The 20,879-nt window shown below is 28.5% G+C and overlaps 1 protein-coding gene across 1 annotated transcript; it reads left to right on the forward strand.

The window, feature by feature from the left end:
- Positions 1–1,335: 1,335 nt before the first annotated feature.
- LOC135930439 (splicing factor Cactin-like) lies at positions 1,336–20,869 on the forward strand. Its single transcript, XM_065467235.1, has 11 exons — positions 1,336–1,386; positions 1,428–1,654; positions 1,708–1,933; positions 2,059–2,221; positions 2,262–2,373; positions 8,090–8,214; positions 8,361–8,686; positions 9,208–9,379; positions 18,362–18,456; positions 19,166–19,446; positions 20,500–20,869. The coding sequence occupies exons 1-11, from the start codon at positions 1,376–1,378 to the stop codon at positions 20,676–20,678; spliced, it is 1,917 nt and encodes a 638-aa protein (XP_065323307.1). The 5' UTR covers positions 1,336–1,375; the 3' UTR covers positions 20,679–20,869.
- The last annotated feature ends 10 nt before the right edge of the window (positions 20,870–20,879 follow it).

The raw sequence follows: 20,879 nt of genomic DNA on the forward strand, positions 1-20,879 counted from the left end.
TATTATGGCATTATGAGCTTGCTGAAATATTAAACCTTTTAAATTATATTTAAAAGGATAGTTTATTTGGAAAACATTGTGTATGAATGTTTGCAATATGTAGATTTGGTCGATGAATTGTATTATAATAATACTATAATAAAATTATTAATTTTTACAGCAATAAATTTTGTCTTATTTCATCTCAAAATTTAATAGATAACCCCCCCCCCCCCCCAAAAAAAAAATTATCCTACCTCCATTAGCAGCTTACCCCCTACCCCCTAAAAAAAATAGGATGCAAACTGTTCTTACCCCTCCCGTTCATGTAGACGCTGGCCATAGATGAGAAATTTGTGAAATGAAAAATAAAATAATATTTTCTTTTAAATAAAGTTAACCAATATTAATAAAATCTCAATATGAAATTGAGATAAAATTAAAATAATATTAAAATATTTAATAAAAATATATATTAAAATGATTATAATATTTGAACCTCTTAAAAATATATCCTGATTTCTACATTTAAACCTTTATAAATATATCACGATTTTTACATATGATCTTTTATAAATATATCGTGATTTCTAAATAAAATCTTTTATAAAATATATCCAGAATCTTACTAACTTATTTCATTTCATTTTATTTTATAATCAAATTTATATTATTTTATAATATTATATAAACTTTATAATTTTGACATGTTTGTAATATAATGTAAAATTAATCTTTTTTTTATATCTTATATAAAATTATATAGTTTTCATCTTGGCCTGCCACTATGTCTTTTTATCAAATTTAAAAGAACTAATTGCAAAGCTTAACCTAATAAGTAAAGCCTAACTCTCGTCTAGAAATCGAATACATAATCGCTCTAATCCAAACGGCTGAAATACCATTGCAGGTTAGCCTAATATAATGTTCAAATGTAAATATGCAACTATGATTTTGCTAGTAGCATTGATACTCTTATAATTTAGTTTTTAGTACCAGTATATCTAAATTTCTCATATAGATTTATGACGTCTTTTTAAAATACAATACCAAAATAAGATAATGGTGAGATTAAAAAAGTTACAATAAATTAGTTTTTATCCTCTGGTACTAAATTTGGTCTATTGTTTTTATATTATATCAAATTTTTTATATTTGGAATAGAGAGAAAGGTCTAGCGTCGATCTCATGAGAGTTATAATAGCTTTAAGAAGCACCTGATTTTCCAATTTTTTATATAATTTATATAAAAAATATTATGTAAATGATTGATTAAAAAATAAACAAATGATAAAGAAATTAATTTAATTTAGTTGTATCATGTCTATTGACAAGTTATTCTCACGTAACTTCTGACTTGCCAATCTTTTATTTTTAGTAAAACTCGTAGATTCTTATGGACTTGAAGTGAGTTTTTAAATATTTTTATTTGTCTAATATGCTAATAGTGATAAGTTGCTAGAGAATGCCAGGCAAAAATCCTTATTAAAAGCATTAGAAACTCCAGAGGAAAAAAGGGCTAGACGTTTAGCAAAGAAATTAGAAAAGGACAAGAAGAAGAAGGAAAAGTTGGGATGGGATGATGAACATTTATCATATACAAATGTAGATAATCCTTTTGGAGATTCTAATTTGCATAGACCATTTATATGGCGAAAAAAATTTCAAAAAGAAGGTCAGAATTTATTTATAATTATATATATATTTATATATCCTCAAAAATTATAGGCATTGACAATGTTCCAGAATCAAAACTTTTAGAAATAAATAGTAGAAAATTGGAGGAGAATAAATTGGAACTTGAAAAGGTTAAAAAAAGGAGATGGCTCTATGAAAAAGAAAAGGAATCTAGAGACTATGAAGTAGAATTGATACAGAGAGAAAAAGAAGCAGCTCAATTTAAAGAATGGGAAAAACAAGAAGACAAATTTCACTTAGAACAAGCTTTATTAAGGTATAAATATGAAATATAATACCCATTACTTGATTTATGTTAAAATGTTTATAATTTACCAGTTCTTTTTATCACTACAAATTTTTTGAAATTTTTTTTAAAACAAAGTTTTTATATATTTAAAGATCAGAAATACGTATATCTGATAATAGAGCTAAACCTATTGATCTATTAGCTAAATATATCAGCAATACTAGTGAAGATTTAAATTTGGAAATGCATGAACCATATACCTATTTAAATGGTTTGAACTTGTCAGATTTAGAGGACCTTTTAGAAGATATAAAAGTAAATTTAATGTTTTATCTATATCTAAATCTATATAAAGGTGTATATTGAATTAGAACAAGGTCAGAATGTAGATTATTGGAAAGATATAACTGTTATTGTAGAAGATGAATTGGATAAATTAAAACAAATTGTAGCTGCTGAAAAAGATGGTTAGTTCCTATATTAATTTGCTTATATATATAATTTTCAGTGGCATAGCAAGAATATCATATTAAAAAAGAAAAATTTTTTTAAAATTTCTATACCAGACATCATTTTATCCAGTATTAGGGTTAAATTAGCAATTATATTTATCTCAATGATAACCTATTACAGCTTACTTTTGAGAATTAATAAATATTACAATAGATAATCATTAAAATCCCAGTTCTGCATTAGACCAATATTTCAAGTCCAACCAAAGAAAAATAGTTTGACCAATCAGCCTATTTTATTCTTCAAAGATCCAAATATTATCTACTCTGATTTTTCTAATATTGAACTCTTTATATATGTATGATATTTTAATGAAAGTGGAAAAATCCTAAGCACTTAAAGAAAAAATATAAAATTCTGGTGTTATTCTATAAAATAATATTTACAAAAATAATTTAAAATTTGGAAAGGTCCAATCTAAATTAAAATTTAAAATCAAGATTCAATCTGACTGAGTGAGAGAATATTTCTCCAACTAATTCAATTTTGCCAGACTATTCTTTTTTTGCATATTAACAAGAAAAGCAACACATTATTATTAAAGTTATGTTTACAGAACTAGTTTTGGGTTATAAATAGTGCTTTTAAACCATTTTTTTGACAGTTTTCTTGCAACAGAAATAAATCATAAGCTTTTGCCATCCTTGTTTAAAAATTTATGAAAAATATAAAACCACATTGAATTGATAGGACTTTTACACATGCCTTTTTCTAATTAGAATTAGTTTTTGCATATTATTTTTTTGTTATAATATTATATATATTTTAATATATTATCCTATATTTATAAGCAATCAATTTCAGATTGTATATTTTTTATAGGCATATATATATGTGCAGTTCAGGGGCGGACTGGCGACGCTACGGCCTCGTGGGCATTTTTTTTATAGCGGCCTCATTTTTATGGGGGCTTCGCCCCCATACTCCTAATTTTGTTTTGCCTGGCCTTTGGCCGGGGTCCCTTAAATGGCTTCTGAATTATATGATTTTTATAACTTCTTATTTTTGAAAATAGTTACAAACGATGTACATTTAAAAAAAAAAGAATAATGACATGATACTCATATATATTTTATTTCATAAAATTGCACATCTAAGATCATATTTATTGCACATATATTTTATATTAGATATAAAACAATAATGCACTAAAATTAAATCATACATCACATGTTAATTATAAAATAATACATAATACTCAATATATAAAATCAATTAATTTCACATAAAAAATTATTGCAATTATACAATATTGCACAGAAAATAAAATTGCTACCGCCGATCATATTGTAAATAGATATAAATAAGATTTAAATAAAAGAATTAATATAAATTTTTAAGTTAATAAATCTCTCATTAACTTTGAACCTTTGCACAAATAAACAAGAATATCTTTTAGTTCAATCTGCGCTAAAAGTTCCCGTTCAACTGACATCATTAAAAATGCTTCTAATTTTTCTTGTCCTATATTTGGTCTCAGCCCATTTTTTATAATTTTTAATTTACTAAATGTTCTCTCACAATTGACTTGCGTAAATGATAAAGTTAAAATGTATTCATATGCTAAAAATAAATTAGTGTAAGCACTTGTATGCATATTGTATCTTTTAATAATTTCGTACACACATATTAAACACTTGTTACATCTATTATCACATTTTGAGTTAATATCATTTTGTAATATTCCATCTTCTTCATATGAATCCTCACTTGCACATACGATATCATTGTCCGTTTCATTTAATTCTTCCACTAAATCTTTGAATACACTGGCAAATGAACACAATTCGTTACGTAATTTAACACTCGATATATTTGCCAATTGTGCCAGTTTTTCTAAGGCCTTTTCAGAAATACCTTTACTATTTATACCCTCAAAATGCATTGGATGCAAATATTGCACATTCAAAATAAGCTCTTTATTTGCAGAAAACCGTTCCGACAAGCTGTTTATAATTTGATCAATTATAGGACGAAATACTTCGACCCTATGAAAGTCAATCGATTCTTGAGGACGTTCATCTTGGCCTTCGTCACTATATATTCTCTTCACTCGTCCTATTCGATTTTTTGACAGAGCAGTTTGTACCCAGATACTCTCTGGGAGCTTTAAATATGAAAGTGTTCCATTTAAATTAGAAGCCATTTTTGTTGTTTTATTTTCAATTGAAGTAATAGTTATAGATGGCACAGAAAACTTGGCATCTTCTATCATTTCCACGCTGATAAAATATCTAAATTCTTAGTTTGAAGATATAATGACAATGGCCTCATTATTTCAAAAATTTCTAAATATATTATAGAAGTATTTATAGTCTTAAATTTACATAAATTATCAATCAAAGACTGTGCTTCTGGTGAGGGTTTTGCCTCAAATGACTTATTATCAATTATAAATTGTAAGACACTTATCGTTATTGGAAGTAGGCTCTCTTTGCCATATATCCATCTAAGGGATTTTTCATGTGGCCACCACCTTGTCTCTCCTATTTTTTGAAGTCTTCTCAACTTATTTTGGTCAGATGAGTTATTCTGTTTCACCCAAGCATCCATCCTTTTATATGATTCCCCAAAAAAAGTTGCTAGTCTGTTCAACAATCCAAATAAATTTTTGCCTTCAACATTATGGCATGAAACACATATACATAGATTTAATATGTGATTATAACACCAAATATACAAACTACTTGGAGCCTCTTGTCTAATAAGAGCTAGCAACCCAACTAATTCACCCCGCATATTTGCCGCACCATCAAATAATTCTCCAATTATATTTCTCATTTGAATTCCATGTTTTAAAAATCATTCACTCAAGATATCAAAAAATCCTTTTCCAGAAGAGTTTGTAACTTTTGTAAGTGAAAAAGCCTTTCTGTTATTTTGCCATTATATATATACCGTAGGCAAATAGTTGCTTGATCATAAACACTAATGTCTTGAGTACTATCCATTTGCAAACTAAAACGTTTGTTACCAATCTCCTTTTTTATTAAATTCCTGATCTGATCAAGAACAACATCTATAACTTTGTTAACAGTTGTTTTCGACAACAAGGTTATGAGAGAACCTCTTCCCTTTGATTTTTCAGAGAGTTTAAACTTTTCTTTTCTACGTTTGCTCTTTAAAATAGCCTTCTCTAAATGATCTCTTAATATTTGATCATTTTTTGATATAATACGAATCATTTCCAGGAAATTCCCATGATTCAAATTTTCATTTACAAAGTGGCTAAGTGTTTCAGTAACATTTGATCCTCTATAGGGTAAGTTTTGTTTGCCTAAAAACTTTATTATTTCAAATATTTGTTTTATTATGTGGACATTGCTATAAATTTGTCGATTTTTTTTATTTAATATTTTAATACTAATTGAATTATCAAATGACTTATTTTTTGATGATCTGAGGTAGGCCTCGACAGCACTAATATGTACTTTTGTTTCATGTATTTTAATTACTGAATGCATATGACGAAAATTTGTTGAGCCTGTTGTAAAAGTGTTTTCACATACTGCAAATGCCAGGCAGATTGAGCAGTACACAGCTTTGGCTTTATTGCACATTAGTTCTATTGTAATCCATTTTCTAGGTATTTTTTCATTCATTACCATTAGATAATATAATTTATCATATTTACTATTTATTGGTTGTATAGGATGTTGCATTAAGAATGCAAGTTTTTGTGGTATAGTAGCTGTTAATTGCAGCTTTAAATTTTCATGTTTATGCATATCCAATTCTGATAATCCACTTTGTGAAATATCTAAAGGCAGTATTGATGTAGTTGCTTCTGACAAGTGTGAGGATAATAAAGATGGAATTGCTGTAATTGTAGATAATGTATTTTCAGGGTGTGTGAATGATTTATCTGCTGTAATGGTTGGTAATATAGTTATAGGTGGGCGTGGCAATGATTGAACTGATGCAATAATAAAAGAAGATGTTGCAGATAATGTAGTTGTTTCAGGTAGATGTGAATGGGAGGTTTTCCTTGTTTCACAATAATAAAATCACGATTTTTCACAATAATTCAAAACAAATCTTTATTGATTAAAAATCTACCACCAGATCCACGTAATCAGGACAACACAATTTTACATACATTTCAAAAAATAGCTAAATAAATATTAAATTAGATTTGTTTGCAAATGATTAGTAAATTGTTGCAATCCAAATATTAGGTGAGATTTTAACAATCTGTGTTCGTTGAGTTAAGCTTAGTTAGTAATAATATAATAAAATAACAATAAATTAATATTATAAGAAACTTTAGAAAATCAAATTGATCAAAAATTTATTTATTAAAATTATTATTATACCTGGGTTTTATTTGATTTCCTTTCTTTAATTAAGAACAATACAATAACAAAAGTTTGCTATATTATTTCTACAATAAATTAATGTATAAAAATATAATATAATAAATTAATTAAAACTTAATTTACCCTCTACTCGTAGTCAAGCTCAAAAGGAAGCGATTCACTTCATTCGAAAAAAACAGCACGCGATAATGATGTATAGCGTCAAGCGATGTTATTAATATTTTATGCATTCAAATATAGTAAATTACATGATAATTCTCAAGGAATGCGATATTAAAAATAAATAAATGATAAGAGAAAATATTATGGACATAATAATATTATTTTTTTTCTAATCGGCCTCTTTTTTTATATTTTCCTCCGATCGGCCTCAAAATCGACATTTTCTCGCGGCCTCGTGGGCAAAATGCCCACCGGGTCTTATGGCCAGTCCGCCCCTGGTGCATTTATTATCTTGCGTGGTAGGAACAATTTTAGTTAAAGTTGTCGAATGAGACTTGAATGTTAACTTTTAATTTATGAGTAAATTGTTTTATGTTGTTATAGATGTTCCAGCATATGACTAATCTAATGGGACTCATCCAATATGTGTTGAACTTGGTTATGGTACAGTCGTGATTTAAGATCATTAATATTTTAACTCTACCCTAAAAATAAAATTTTATAAATTGACATTTTAAATATTCTTTAGTTATTACACTTATAACACAAATGTATTTTGTAATTTCAGCATCTTGTTTCCTCTTCTAAAGTGTTATCACCAGAAACATCCTATTTCAATTCTATATATTTTTTTATAATCATGTTCATTATCATATTTGTAATTTCTTTATTTTCAGCATCATTAAAGTCTTTTAAAACTTTACTATAATATTATGAAATCAAATTTTAGACCCCTTATTACCTGGGGCCTGTAGTAGTAGAGGTTAAAATTTCATATTTGGGAGGTAAATATTTTTAAACTTGAACACTTCTTTTTAAAATATTTGGTCTGTACAAGATTTTTATTGTTAATTTTTTGGGGCCAACTCAAAATTCTTAAAAAATTTTTATGAATAGTTTTGAAAATTGTTTTTAAAGAGACATTGTAAAATATTGACCTTAATAAAATTGGTTAATCTATTATATGATTTTCCAACTGACTAATTCAACTTGGCCTGGACTTTTAATTTTTAAATATTTAGGCTAGACTTGGATTTTGTACCATTTTTTTGGCTAGGTTCTGGGTCTATACGTCTCTAATTTTTATAAAAGAAAATAAATTCCTAAATTTACCAAAATTAATTTAAAAATTTTTTTTTTTAATTTTGCTAGTTATAAATTATTTAATGTCTGTCTCGTTTATTTACAGAATATTATTCTCACAGGAGAGAAGGAATTAACAAATGTGTTAGAGATGATGTACTCAAGATATTTAAAGGGAAAACGTATACTCAACTAGAGTTGTTGGCAAACCAAATTACTGAAAAAATTCAGGTATTTCTATAAATTTTTTTTGATGTCTTTGATTGCCAAATTAGAATAATTAAAACTAACTAAGGAAAATGCATCGTTTTTTTAATAATAATTATAATGTGGAAAGAAATTTTTTTTTACCATCACTTCATTTTATTAAACACCAGACTCAAGAAAACATTGATATAGGATATTGGGAATCTTTACTGAAACAGCTAAAAGCTTACATGGCAAAAGCTAGGTTGAGAGAAAAACACCAAGATTTACTCCGACAAAAATTGTATCAGTTTAAAAAGGAGCAGGGTGTTCTTACCACTCAAGAAAATAACTTGTTCCCTATCCCGTTGGAAGAATTGGCGCAATCTAAAATGGAAGGAGATGTAATCAATGATGAAAATAGCCAAATACATCTCGATACAAGTTCTAATATATTGGTGGAAACAGAGACATTAGGTGAGCGAATTGGAGATGAAAAGGAACAAAATGAAGAGAGGTATATATATATATATATATATAGATTTTTATTTGCTAAAAAAGTCTTTAGATCAAATATAGTTTTATGTCTGGGGAGGGGGTTTAAAAACAGGGGTAAAAAAGGAAGCTAGTGATCGAAGACGTTTGGTCAGCCTAGAAATAATATATATATTTTTTGAAAATTTTTCAGGCTGATTGATGATGTATTGTTTTTTTTAATGGAAGTTTTGGCTCGGAGTTTAGAAATTTGGGATGAGTGGAGCAGGTCGTAAATTGGATTCCCGTAGGGACCACTTTTTTTCTGTTACCACCAACCTTTTTGACTGAGTGAAAATTAGTATTAAAAAGGTCATTGGATATGAGGTTGAGGTACATTGGTCGTTGTTTAGTCAATTGCTATCTAATGACCAATCGTCTTTGATCACCAACCTTAAAAGGTAAAAAGAAATTAGGGATAAATGTAAGTACACAAGGAAAATGAGTAAAGGACAGATTAATAAATAAAAAAAATGTTGAAATTTCTTTAAAAAAATAATTTAGTGAGGAGAATGAAATTGAAGCAAGTTATTTGGCTTACGAAGAGGGCAGATATAGTCCAGAACTTATACCCGAAAAATATATAGAAAAGGGGGTCGTTATTTCCCAGCAAGACGAAGAAATCAAGAGGATAGAATATTCCAGAAAGTGTTATCAACATACGGGATCCTCCAAGGTTAATTTAAGACAAAAAATATAATATAGAAGTTGGGTAATTGCTCTATTTTTAGCAAAATTATATGAAAATATAGCTCAATTTTGAAAAAGCATAAATAAATTAACCCCTATCACAATGCTTGAACTTTTGGCACGCGCCTAAAAATTAAACAGAATTAACTAATTTTCAGCCATCACTCTATAGTAGAGAAGTCTTGATTATTTAAAATATGTTTGGAATTATTATAATAGTTAAAATATAAAGAGTTTATTTATATTGAGTAAAGCGGTGATTACGAACTGATACTTATTTGATTCAATGTGACTTGTAAATTTAGTTTATGGAATTATTTATATTTTTTAGTCCATTTGCTTAAAAATTGCTTCAAAATTTATCCCTTGCTAGATTTTTGATTGCATATGGGTTATTCCATGTCAAATTCACCAAAAAACGAGATTTTCGAACGACCATCCCTAAAAAAAATGAAACTTGGCATGATAGTTATTTATGCTAACTTTGGAGTGCTCAGATCCAAAGATAGAATCAAAATCGAAAATCACGCAATGCATGTTTTCACTGAAAATTTGCTTTTTAAAAAAATAATTTACCCTCGATTGCGCATCATATAAATATATGACATAATTTATAAAAATACATTCACCTTTAACTAGTCTTACTATAACTTAAATAAAATAAAATTCCAAAAAGCGCTCAAAATATTTTCAATTTGTGTGTTTTAAGCACAAAAAATGCGTGTAAAAAGTATAATATTCAAACTTATTATAAAAGAAAGTTGTATAAAATTTTATTACTTGATAAATGATATAATATTATAATTTTATATTAATTTTCATGAAATGATTTAAATCAATCTTTTTTTAGAAGTGAAATATAAAGAAACGCAACATTTGGTGCGAATCATTTGAGTATTCAATTTACATCCAGGTTTTTTGCACCGCGCCTTTATACTATACTTTGGCCAATTAGCTTTGCGGAATAAGACATCTCTGCCCCTTGCTACATTTTTCTTTATATTTGGCACCAATCGACTCTCGTTTTTGTGCAAGGGTTGAAATTTTTATTGCATTTGCAGAAATGGTAGTGAAAAATTGTTTGGTTGTTCATTTTGAGACCACAGACCAAGGTCATACAGAAATCGAGTTATGTGCAACCCATTGAACCCGGGGTTATATGAACTCGGGCGAGTTCAGACTTCTTTCAGAAAATCGATTTCGATTAAGTTCCTTTTATCAAAACTTTCGCTAAATAGAGTTTTAAATTCCTGAACCCTAATTCGACGTGCAGAGTACCCCTACTATTAAAATTAATTTAATAATGACATTTGATCTTCTAATGGGAATTTTAGAGGTACATAATCTTGCCTACAATAACCAAGAATTTAGAAGCATCATATCAAGTATATGAAATACTATACGGTGACACCAATCGCTGCTGGACATGGAATTTTAATTTTCCGCCGTTCCTTTCTTAACCACTCACAATCTTCGACAGGATAACTACCTATGTACGTACTTAGGATTATTATAGACTTATTTAATGCCATTTAGTGATATATAATTTTATACTATTTACTGTTGCCCTCTTCTCAATAAAAGATCCACGCCTCATCTTTTTGAATTCTTTTTCTATTGGAAACTGATGTGTATTTGATTAGCTCTCACTCTTGCAATACACTATATTCACTATTGGGCAAGTACGACTTGAAGTTCTATCCCACAGAGCCAATTAGTGATCTGCATCGGGCCTAATTTTTCAAGCCCGGCCCGGCCCGAAATTTTTTTTAGAGTTTTGCCGCCCAGGCTCGAACCCAAAATTTTTTTTAGAGTTTTGCCGCCCAGGCTCGAACCCAAAATTTTTTTAAAAAAAATTTACCGACCCAGCCCGGCCCGAATTTATTTAAATATAGATATTAATCTTTATAATTACTCAAAATAAAAGACATATGTTATATGTCGTTTATATATCGTTTAGTTTCAATAAATCAAATATTTTTATTTTACATAAAAAATTCAATATAAAATTTATAAATTTAGATATATTTAAAAAAAATTTCCAAAGTCTTGAATTACTAAATTTCCGATAGCTCCAATATCAGGAAATCCTTGAACCTTTTATATTTTACCTAGGTATATAATTATATACTGTTCTTCATCGCTGCATAAAAAGAATGCCCTTTATCTCCATTTTTTTACGGGTTGTATGGCTTTTGCAAGTGGCTTTATAGGGAATTACTTGTTTGTAGACAAATAGCTTGTCTTTCATTAGAATTCCTTTCAAAAAAAAATCGGAAATCTTGAGATGCTTTATTTTATATAAAGGGTCAATTTCTGTTGATTCTGGTGTAGGTGTAGAGTTATCATTAAAATGGAATGAGACTTTTATTTGATTCAATCTTTTTTGACACATAACATTAGCTACTGATGATTGCCTTATATATACTGATCAATAAGTCAAGATCTTGGGAGTTTTATGATAGACATGTAAAAAAGAATTCCGATATTTTTATATTTATCCAGCTCATTTATATTCATATTTAGAGGAGAATTATAAGTTAGATTAATTATATTATAATATCAATAATTTTATCCAGAAATTTAATGTAATAAGAAAGGGTTCATGATCTTTTCTGTGTTATGTTGTTTTCCATTTAGGAATTGTTGTAAGCTAATTGGTTGAAGATAATTTCCATATGATTTTTCTATGATATTTCAGAGTCATATTTGATTGCTCATCATTATCAGAGTCATATAAGGATACATATAAAAACTGACAAAATGCCTATGGAATCAACATCTGTTTGTCTTGAAGCAAGAATTTCCTCATCTGATAAATCACTAAGATTAGAATTAGAATTATTCTCAGGAATACAGTTCCGATTCTGAAAAGGGAATATCGAAAAAGCGCAAAAGTATACATTTATTTAATAAAACGATAAGAGGCAATTGCCAAAAGTCGCACTACCTTTCAGAAGAATAAAAATTACAAAAAAATGAGATTTTAGTTTTTATTCAATATCTAAAATATAAAACACATTAATATAAACATAAAATATAAATATACAATTTCATATATAATATTAATTGAATATTATTTATGATCAAATATAATTATGTTTATTTATATATATATCAAAATTAGCAATATTATGGTAAATATATTTTATTATTGATAAATTCATTTTTTCTTAATATTGAATTATATTTTATTATTACTGTCACAATGAAAGATTTTGTTTGTGAGAACAAAACCTAAATATAAAAAGAAATATATACTAAAATTATAGTTGAATCATTTATTAAATAATAATCAATATAATTAAATACAAAGTGAAAAACATAATCAAAATAAAAGAAAATTAAAATTAATTAAAAGAAAAGAAAAGAAAAGAAAAAAATAAAAAAGTAAATTTAAGTTAAAAATAATAATCTTATGATCATCCTTTTTCGCATCATAATTTCTCCATTATATATCCTTTTTCTTTAATCAACATTTGCATAGTCTCAATTTGTATCGAGATTTAATTTTTTTTTCTTGAGTAGATTTGAATATCTTTCGGCTTCGTAATTTTGTTTAAAAGTAATTTGCCTGTCTGTTGTTTTTCTTAATCTAGTAAATTTGAATATTACCACAATTACAACAATTACCTTCCAAATACACTACTTCAAAAAGTAAAATTAGGAAAATCGAATTCATGGCTTATAATATAAAATTAATCTCATTGCTTTTTACTATTCCATAGTAAGAGTAGTTATTGATATAGTCTCATATTCACATGTAAGCATATGAACAATATGTGATATACTCATAAATCCCCGAGGTAACATTTTAATTTGGGTTCTCCTTTACATATATCTACTCTTTACAAATAAACATAAAAGATTGGAAAATCATAGATTACGTTATAAATCGTATGTAATTTCGTAAAGAAGAGAAGAGATTTTTAATCTCATGGTAGGAGTCGTCATTAATATTGTATCATATTCACAAATGAGCATTTAATTTATAATGTAATATGCGCATAAATCTCTGAGGTAACATTTTAATTTGGATTCTCCTATATGGGTAGTTATTAATAAAAATACTTTTATAAATTAAACAAACGATTGAGAAATTTTAGAATAATTTATAAATCATGTTATTTAATATAAAAAAGAATCCTAATTAAAGTGTTACCTCCGGGATTTAAGCGAATATTACATTATTATTTATATGAATATTTGTGAATATGAGCAATAAAAATCACTATTCCTACTATGGAATTAAAAATAAGACGTTTATCACCGTTATTCATATTTTTTATATTTCTACTAGTAATAGAAATAGTTCTGATGAAATGGTTCGGTTGCACTTATTTTATTTTTATTTTAATCTTTACAAACAAATATATTTATTGTTTTTTTTTACTTGAAATTCTTCTTTTTTTTTAAAAAACACACTCCAATTTTTTCTTTTTTAATAACTAAATTTCTCCAAAACAACAAAAAAAAAATTAACAACCAATTTTCTTCCAAAAACCAACAACGAAAAAATTTTCCAAAACCCGATAACTAACTTTTTATTATTTTTTTTTCTTTATATTCACTACACAAAATTTAAAAAAATAATAATAAATAACAATAATAATAATAATATGCCATCAAAATCTAATAATAATCTATTCGCGAAATAATATAATATCGAAATTAAAAGAATAATAATAACAATAATAATAATAATATTCCGTCAAAGTCTAATAATAATCTATTCGCGAAATAATATAATATCTAAATTGAATGAATAATAATAACAATCATATATTAAATTATACTAATCCTATTTTAAAATAACCAACTATAATAACTCCTTCTCAATGACCAGCCCCACATCACACCTCTCCCTCTACATGAAACCAGAGTCGCCGTCATCCTCATCCTCCGACAGGATGAACTCCAACAGGTGCTCCAGCTCCCAGTCCTCCATGGTCATTCCATTTCTTTCTCCTACTCCGATCTCTCCCAGCCGCATGAGCTCCTCCCACGCCATGGCTTCATCGGGATCTTGTACGGTTTCCACCACCGCTCCCCTCATCTGCTCCAGCGCCAGTTGTTCCTGTTCTCCGTTAACCTCCCGCCCCTTTGCACTCTCCTCTTCTCCGACGTCAGATCTTCGGTCGCGCGTCGTTTGCACACTTGCCACCCGTTGCTCCTCCATCCTCGACTCCACCTGCTCCTCCAAACTCCCATACGGTTCTTCCCTTTGACCCGCTGTATTTTCCCCCGCGAGTTCAGATCTCCTCATCTGTACTCTTCTCGACGTCCGTGTTCTTCTCGATCTCCTTCCGCTACGCGCACACTGAGCTCGTAGAAGCCCTGGCTCTCCGCAATTGTAGCACCGTCTCAGATCCATCCACCGAACATTCCTTATGTCGTTCCCCGATCTCGTTCTTTGCCCCCTCCATGCCTTCTGCTCCCTCCACGGGAATCGCATTCTTTCATTTCTCCAGTGTTGTCGTTCCCTCCACTGAACAAATCCCTGTAATCCCGCGCATCTGGGAATTATAATTAGATGTACTTCGTAATCCTCAAATATCCAACTCCGTCTCATGCTACAATTGCGGAGGGCCAGGGTACCTACGAGCTCAGTCTGCGCGTAGCGGAAGGAGATTGAGAAGAACACGGACGTCGAGAAGAGTACGGATGAGGAGATCCGAACTCGCGGGGGAAAATACAGCGGGTCAAAGGGAAGAACCGTATGGGAGTTTGGAGGAGCAGGTGGAGTCGAGGATGGAGGAGCAACGGGTGGCAAGTGTGCAAACGACGCGCGACCGAAGATCTGACGTCGGTGAAGAGGAGAGTGCAAAGGGGCGGGAGGTTAACGGAGAACAGGAACAACTGGCGCTGGAGCAGATGAGGGGAGCGGTGGTGGAAACCGTACAAGATCCCGATGAAGCCATGGCGTGGGAGGAGCTCATGCGGCTGGGAGAGATCGGAGTAGGAGAAAGAAATATAATTGAATACAAATTGTTGCTATATTTAATATCAAGAGCATTGATTAGTAAAATTTGTTAAATTATTAACTGTAATATATTCTCTAACTGTCAAATATGTCTGTAAAAGTGGAATTTTACCTAGTATTTTATAACTAATTCTATATAATAGAGTAATTCAACTATATGTCTACTTACTTTTTATAAATAAATTTCTTATAATTGTTTGGAATAAATTATTACCATAGTAATTGTTTAATTCCCCCCCCCCCCCCCCTTATGAAAATCCTGGCTACGCCTATGGAGTGGGGTCACATAAAAACCCCAGGTTAAAAACTTAGCACTCTTCCATAGAATCTTGGATAAACTATCAGAATGTTTGCCATCCACGTTACAAAGTTCAGTCGGCTCGAAGGTTAGGAATTCCAGCATAGGCACGAGAGTGTCAAATAAATAAAAAGAATTTACAAATTATTTTAATGCTGAATAGATTATTTAAAATTTTTATTTTACATTGTATAGAAGAAAATATAAATTTGAGAATTTAATATTAGGGATGTGTAAGCCAACATTTTCATAATTATGCCGATTTTATCTACAATTCTTATTAAAACTCAGCGAATTAAATGATTAATTATTGACCAAAGTCGAATTACAAAAATGCTGAAAAGTTAAAATCTTTCATAAAAAAAATATATATAAGTACAACTGTTTCAAATTATCATTTCATTTTTTGTTATACTTTTATATTTGATCATGGATGTGAACCCTTACTTAGACTTAGGCAAAAAAAGGATCTACGGTCAGGAATTAAATCTTAAAAAAAGGTTCAGGGTTTGGAGTACATAAAGAAATATTGACTTAAAATAACACCATTTTTTCCCCCATTTATTAATTTTTTATACTCCATATAAAATACATATACATCTTACATAATTTACATAAAAAAAGGTTCAGGGTTTGGAGTACATAAAGAAATATTGACTTAAAATAACACCATTTTTCCCCCATTTATTAATTTTTTATACTCCATATAAAATACATATACATCTTACATAATTTACAAGTAAAAGATTTGAAAATTGATTTATAAATTTCTATGTTTTATTTAATTGCAGTCTTAATATCATTTATATTAAATTATTATTACCTACACTACAAAACATAGGCCTGTCCAAGATTTTGTTAAGGGGGGGGGGGTATTAGGTGATTTTTTTCCCATAAATTTTATTACAGATCCTTAAGTCAACTTATTGTCGAAAAAGGTTCAGGGTTTGGAGTACATAAAGAAATATTGACTTAAAATAACACCATTTTTTCCCCCATTTATTAATTTTTTATACTCCATATAAAATACATATACATCTTACATAATTTACAAGTAAAAGATTTGAAAATTGATTTATAAATTTCTATGTTTTATTTAATTGCAGTCTTAATATCATTTATATTAAATTATTATTACCTACACTCCAAAACATAGGCCTGTCCAAGATTTTGTTAAGGGGGGGGGGGTATTAGGTGATTTTTTTCCCATAAATTTTATTACAGATCCTTAAGTCAACTTATTGTCGGACTTTGGCTGTGATATATTGTATACATTTTTTAGAGGTGAGGAGTATGTAGGAAGAAATTTTTCATAAGCTTAAAATGATTTACAGAACAGGCAAATTTGCGATTCCCCCTTCTCTTTGGTTACGCGACTGCTATATCCCAAGAACTTATTGATATAAAACATGATAAGCAACGTATTCATAAGCATATTGATAAGTTATCATTTTTAATAAAATATTATTACCTACACACAACAAAATTCACTATATTTCGCTTTCTAAAACTGATATAAATTGACAAGATATTGCCTTTAAAATGGAAGTATAAAAAAAATTTTGATAAACGAGAAGGAATAAATGAATCCTCGAAAAAAAGTTAAATTTATTTTTCTTTTGGCGCCTAGAACCCTTGAACTCAAGTTTATGATGTCTCTTAGAAGGAATGGAAAACTGTCGACGAAACGCTTGTATTGGTACTCCTTGGAGTTTTTACGTTATCTCTGAAATCCTATAAGAAAAGGACATAGATTACTATATAAGGAATGGTCATTGGATAAAAAATAAAATAGGGCGAATTTTAAAGGGGTTCAAAGATAAAAAGAATATAATATTTGATGAAAACGAAAAAAAATCGATAAGATATCTCATATTTTGCGATTCATATTAATTACTCTTGAATTCCTTCGAGTTTAATATTATATTTTTCACTGAATATCGCGAACTAATTACTATTTTAATTCCAATAATTAATAAGCCCTTCGTTTCTTTGCTTACAAAAAATGGAAGATTAGAACTTTTAGCTTTATTCACTGATATAATTTTATATCTAATCATTTTTATCCGAATCTTTTGGAGAAAGCTAAATAAACTTGATTTTATCTACATATTTGAACAGATTAATTAGTGTCTTGCATCTAAAGACCGCAAAAAATGGTCATAGGATGCCCTTTTTAGTATTAAACGGGTTTGTTATTGAGTTGTATAAGCATAATGTTCTGTAAATTTCTTTTGGTTAATTGTGATGGATGAAAAAAACCAATATACTTATTAGCCTTAAGCTCCCCAAATGAGAAGCCGGGGTGTTGTTTGTAATTATATCTATCTAAATTCATTTTCATTAAAAGCATTTGTATCTAGATATATTTTAAGTCATATCTATCAATTATTCGATATAATTTTATTTTATGTTTGTTTTAAAATAATATTACAAATATTAAATTTACTTAAATAGAGTTTATTCTTTTTTAAAAATAAGCAATGCAAATTTTATTTTAAGTTAATGAACGGTAATTAAATTGATAACTTTTGATATATCATAAATTTTAGACGATTAATTTGATTATTTATATCCAGTTACATTTTTTTAAGGGTGTATAAATATCTAAAACCTTGTCATATAACTGTATCTAGTTATATTTTAAAAATTATTTGTTTTACAATATTAAAATTAATAAAATAAAGTATTCAATTGAGGACCTGATGATAAAGCAAGTTTGTGAAGGTATAGCCCTAGCTGATGAAGAAGAATGTGAAGATGAGGAGGCTTCAGAAACCAGGTTATATATAGTATTATCTTGTTCTTAGATATTTTAAAACCAGAGATTATTGTTCAAAATTAAAAATCTTCAAAGATTCGATTTAATGAGTGAAATTTAAACCATTTATTTCAAAAGAAAATTTCGTTATCATTTCAATAAAATTTTCATTTTTTTTATCTTCAAAGATTTTTGCTTATTTTGGGCCAGATCTTCAGATTTTTTACTCTGGTTAAGATATATTTGTATTTTTATAGGTAGTGTAAGTAGGGTATTGAAATATTGGAAATCACACCTATATAACTTAATATTTTTTGATCCCCCTGAACCGTACACAAAATTTGGTCGAAAGAGAATTTTAAGGATTAAATTATATTCTATCACATTACCACACATAACAATTTATTTATAGAATTATATTATAATTAATCTCCAAGGTTTTGTAAAAACTGAACCTAATCTTTATAATACTTTAAAACCTTAACCCGAATCTTTATATGATCCGAACCCATATATCAAAAGGTTTGACACTCCGAGTGGAAGCACCTAATATTTAATTATTGTTTCCAATAGTTTATTTGTAATTTTATAAAATTCACTATATTTAATTTTGAATAATTTATTTTGCATTATTCATATTTAATTCTACATCCTTTTATATCTAAAAAATATGTTACCATATCAAAGTAGCAGATATATATAATTATTTATCTTCTTTCTCCAATTATAGATACAAAACCTCAGATTTCAGCACACAAATCCCTCTCCCACCAAAAGACTATTTATGGCGTGACAAATACAAACCCCGTAAACCAAGATTTTTCAACAGGGTTCACACTGGCTTCGAATGGAACAAATACAACCAAACCCATTACGATTTCGATAACCCTCCGCCCAAAATAGTTCAGGGCTATAAATTTAATATTTTCTATCCCGATCTCATTGATAAAGGAGTCACCCCCAAATACTCCGTGAATCCTTGTTACGAGGAAGGACAAGATAAGCGATCCGGTAATTGTCTTACTATCTTATGCATGGTTTGAAGGGTTAGGAAAATTAAAATATTAGTTGGACTTTTTGGTGAATATTTTTTTCAAAAAAATATAATCTATTTTTGTATTTGTTTCACAGACTCTTAGTTTTTAAAAATAAGCATCTAAGAAAGTTTTTAATTCAATAAAAAGTATTTTTTAATTGAAAGAAATGATTTAAAAAGATCTACATTTTAATTTGTGAATAATTTATTTTTTAAATTTCGCTAAATGTTTAAAACATGAAGTCTCAAATGAAAGTTAGATTTTCTTATGATTAGTAACTTAAAACAATTTTTTTTAAAAAAAAAATCCAAAGTCTATATAAATATCTAAATTTTCCCATTGGGCCGCCATTCCACGTCAAATCGATCACGATTTGGTCGACCCCTTTTAAAATTGTTAAAAATTTCTGGAATTATTTAGATAGTTAAGAAAATGAGAAAGCCGTTTATTTTAGCTCGCTAGCATATCTGGTTCCCGAGATATAGGGGTTCAAAAGTGCAAAAAAGAGGCACTTTGGAATCTGTAAAATTTTTAAGATGCTTATATCTCAAAAACTATTTATAATAAAAAAATGTATAATATATCATATTGTAGATAAAAAAAAATCTCTAAGGGTTATCAAAAAAAAAATTGGCGCCAATTTGAGTCTTTAACTTCCGGTTTACCTATCTTGATTCACCTGTATTTTTAAGCAAAAAAGGGAGTTTGTTTTCGAAATTTTTTTTTTGCTTTTTATTTAGACACCTTTTATAAATATATATACGAGTTTATTCATGTTTTTTTTATAACTGATTAAATTAACTCTGCATTTATTGCTAAAATAAAATTGAAAGCAAAAAGGCTTAGGACTGCAATTGGCGTGTTTTAATCCAAAAGCCAACCTGCCCATTGGTTTTAAATTTTTTCGCCCACCCTTTGCAGAGCTTCAATTTACAATCATGCTAGAAATCCCTCGAATAACTAAAAATTATGCCCATTTCAAATGTCATATTAATGTAATGTATTATTTTAATATTTTTTAAACAAGCTCCTACACCCGATTTCGCTGTACTACGTTTTTCTGCCGGTCCGCCATACGAAGATATAGCCTTCAAAATTGTTAACAGAGAATGGGAGTGTTCTTATAAAAGAGGTTTTAGGTGTCAATTTTATAACAACATCTTTCAGTTATGGTTTCATTTTAAAAGATATAGGTATCGACGATAATCGAGAGATTAATCCGCGATGTTTGGCAGAATTATAAATACAAAAACACATTTACACTTCAAACGAAAATATAAAAAAAATGTCCGTTCTATTTTTTTCACAACCTTTATTACCGCATAAATATATTTATTTTATATAACATACATTCATTTTTATATTACATATAAAAGAGCGTGTATATTTTATTTATTTATTGATCAC

This window comes from Gordionus sp. m RMFG-2023, chromosome 5 (genome assembly GCF_954871325.1).
Source record: "Gordionus sp. m RMFG-2023 chromosome 5, tfGorSpeb1-WG-v2, whole genome shotgun sequence".
In the NCBI taxonomy this organism is placed as follows: Eukaryota; Metazoa; Nematomorpha; class Gordioida; order Chordodea; family Parachordodidae; genus Gordionus; species Gordionus sp. m RMFG-2023.

What these genes read in the sequence shown, in the direction of transcription:
- LOC135930439 (XM_065467235.1), top strand. An exon ending in TTAGAACAAGCTTTATTAAG is followed by an intron (nt 1,934 to 2,058) that starts GTATAAATATGA and finishes ATATATTTAAAG; the next exon opens with ATCAGAAATACGTATATCTG. An exon ending in ACCTTTTAGAAGATATAAAA is followed by an intron (nt 2,222 to 2,261) that starts GTAAATTTAATG and finishes ATCTATATAAAG; the next exon opens with GTGTATATTGAATTAGAACA.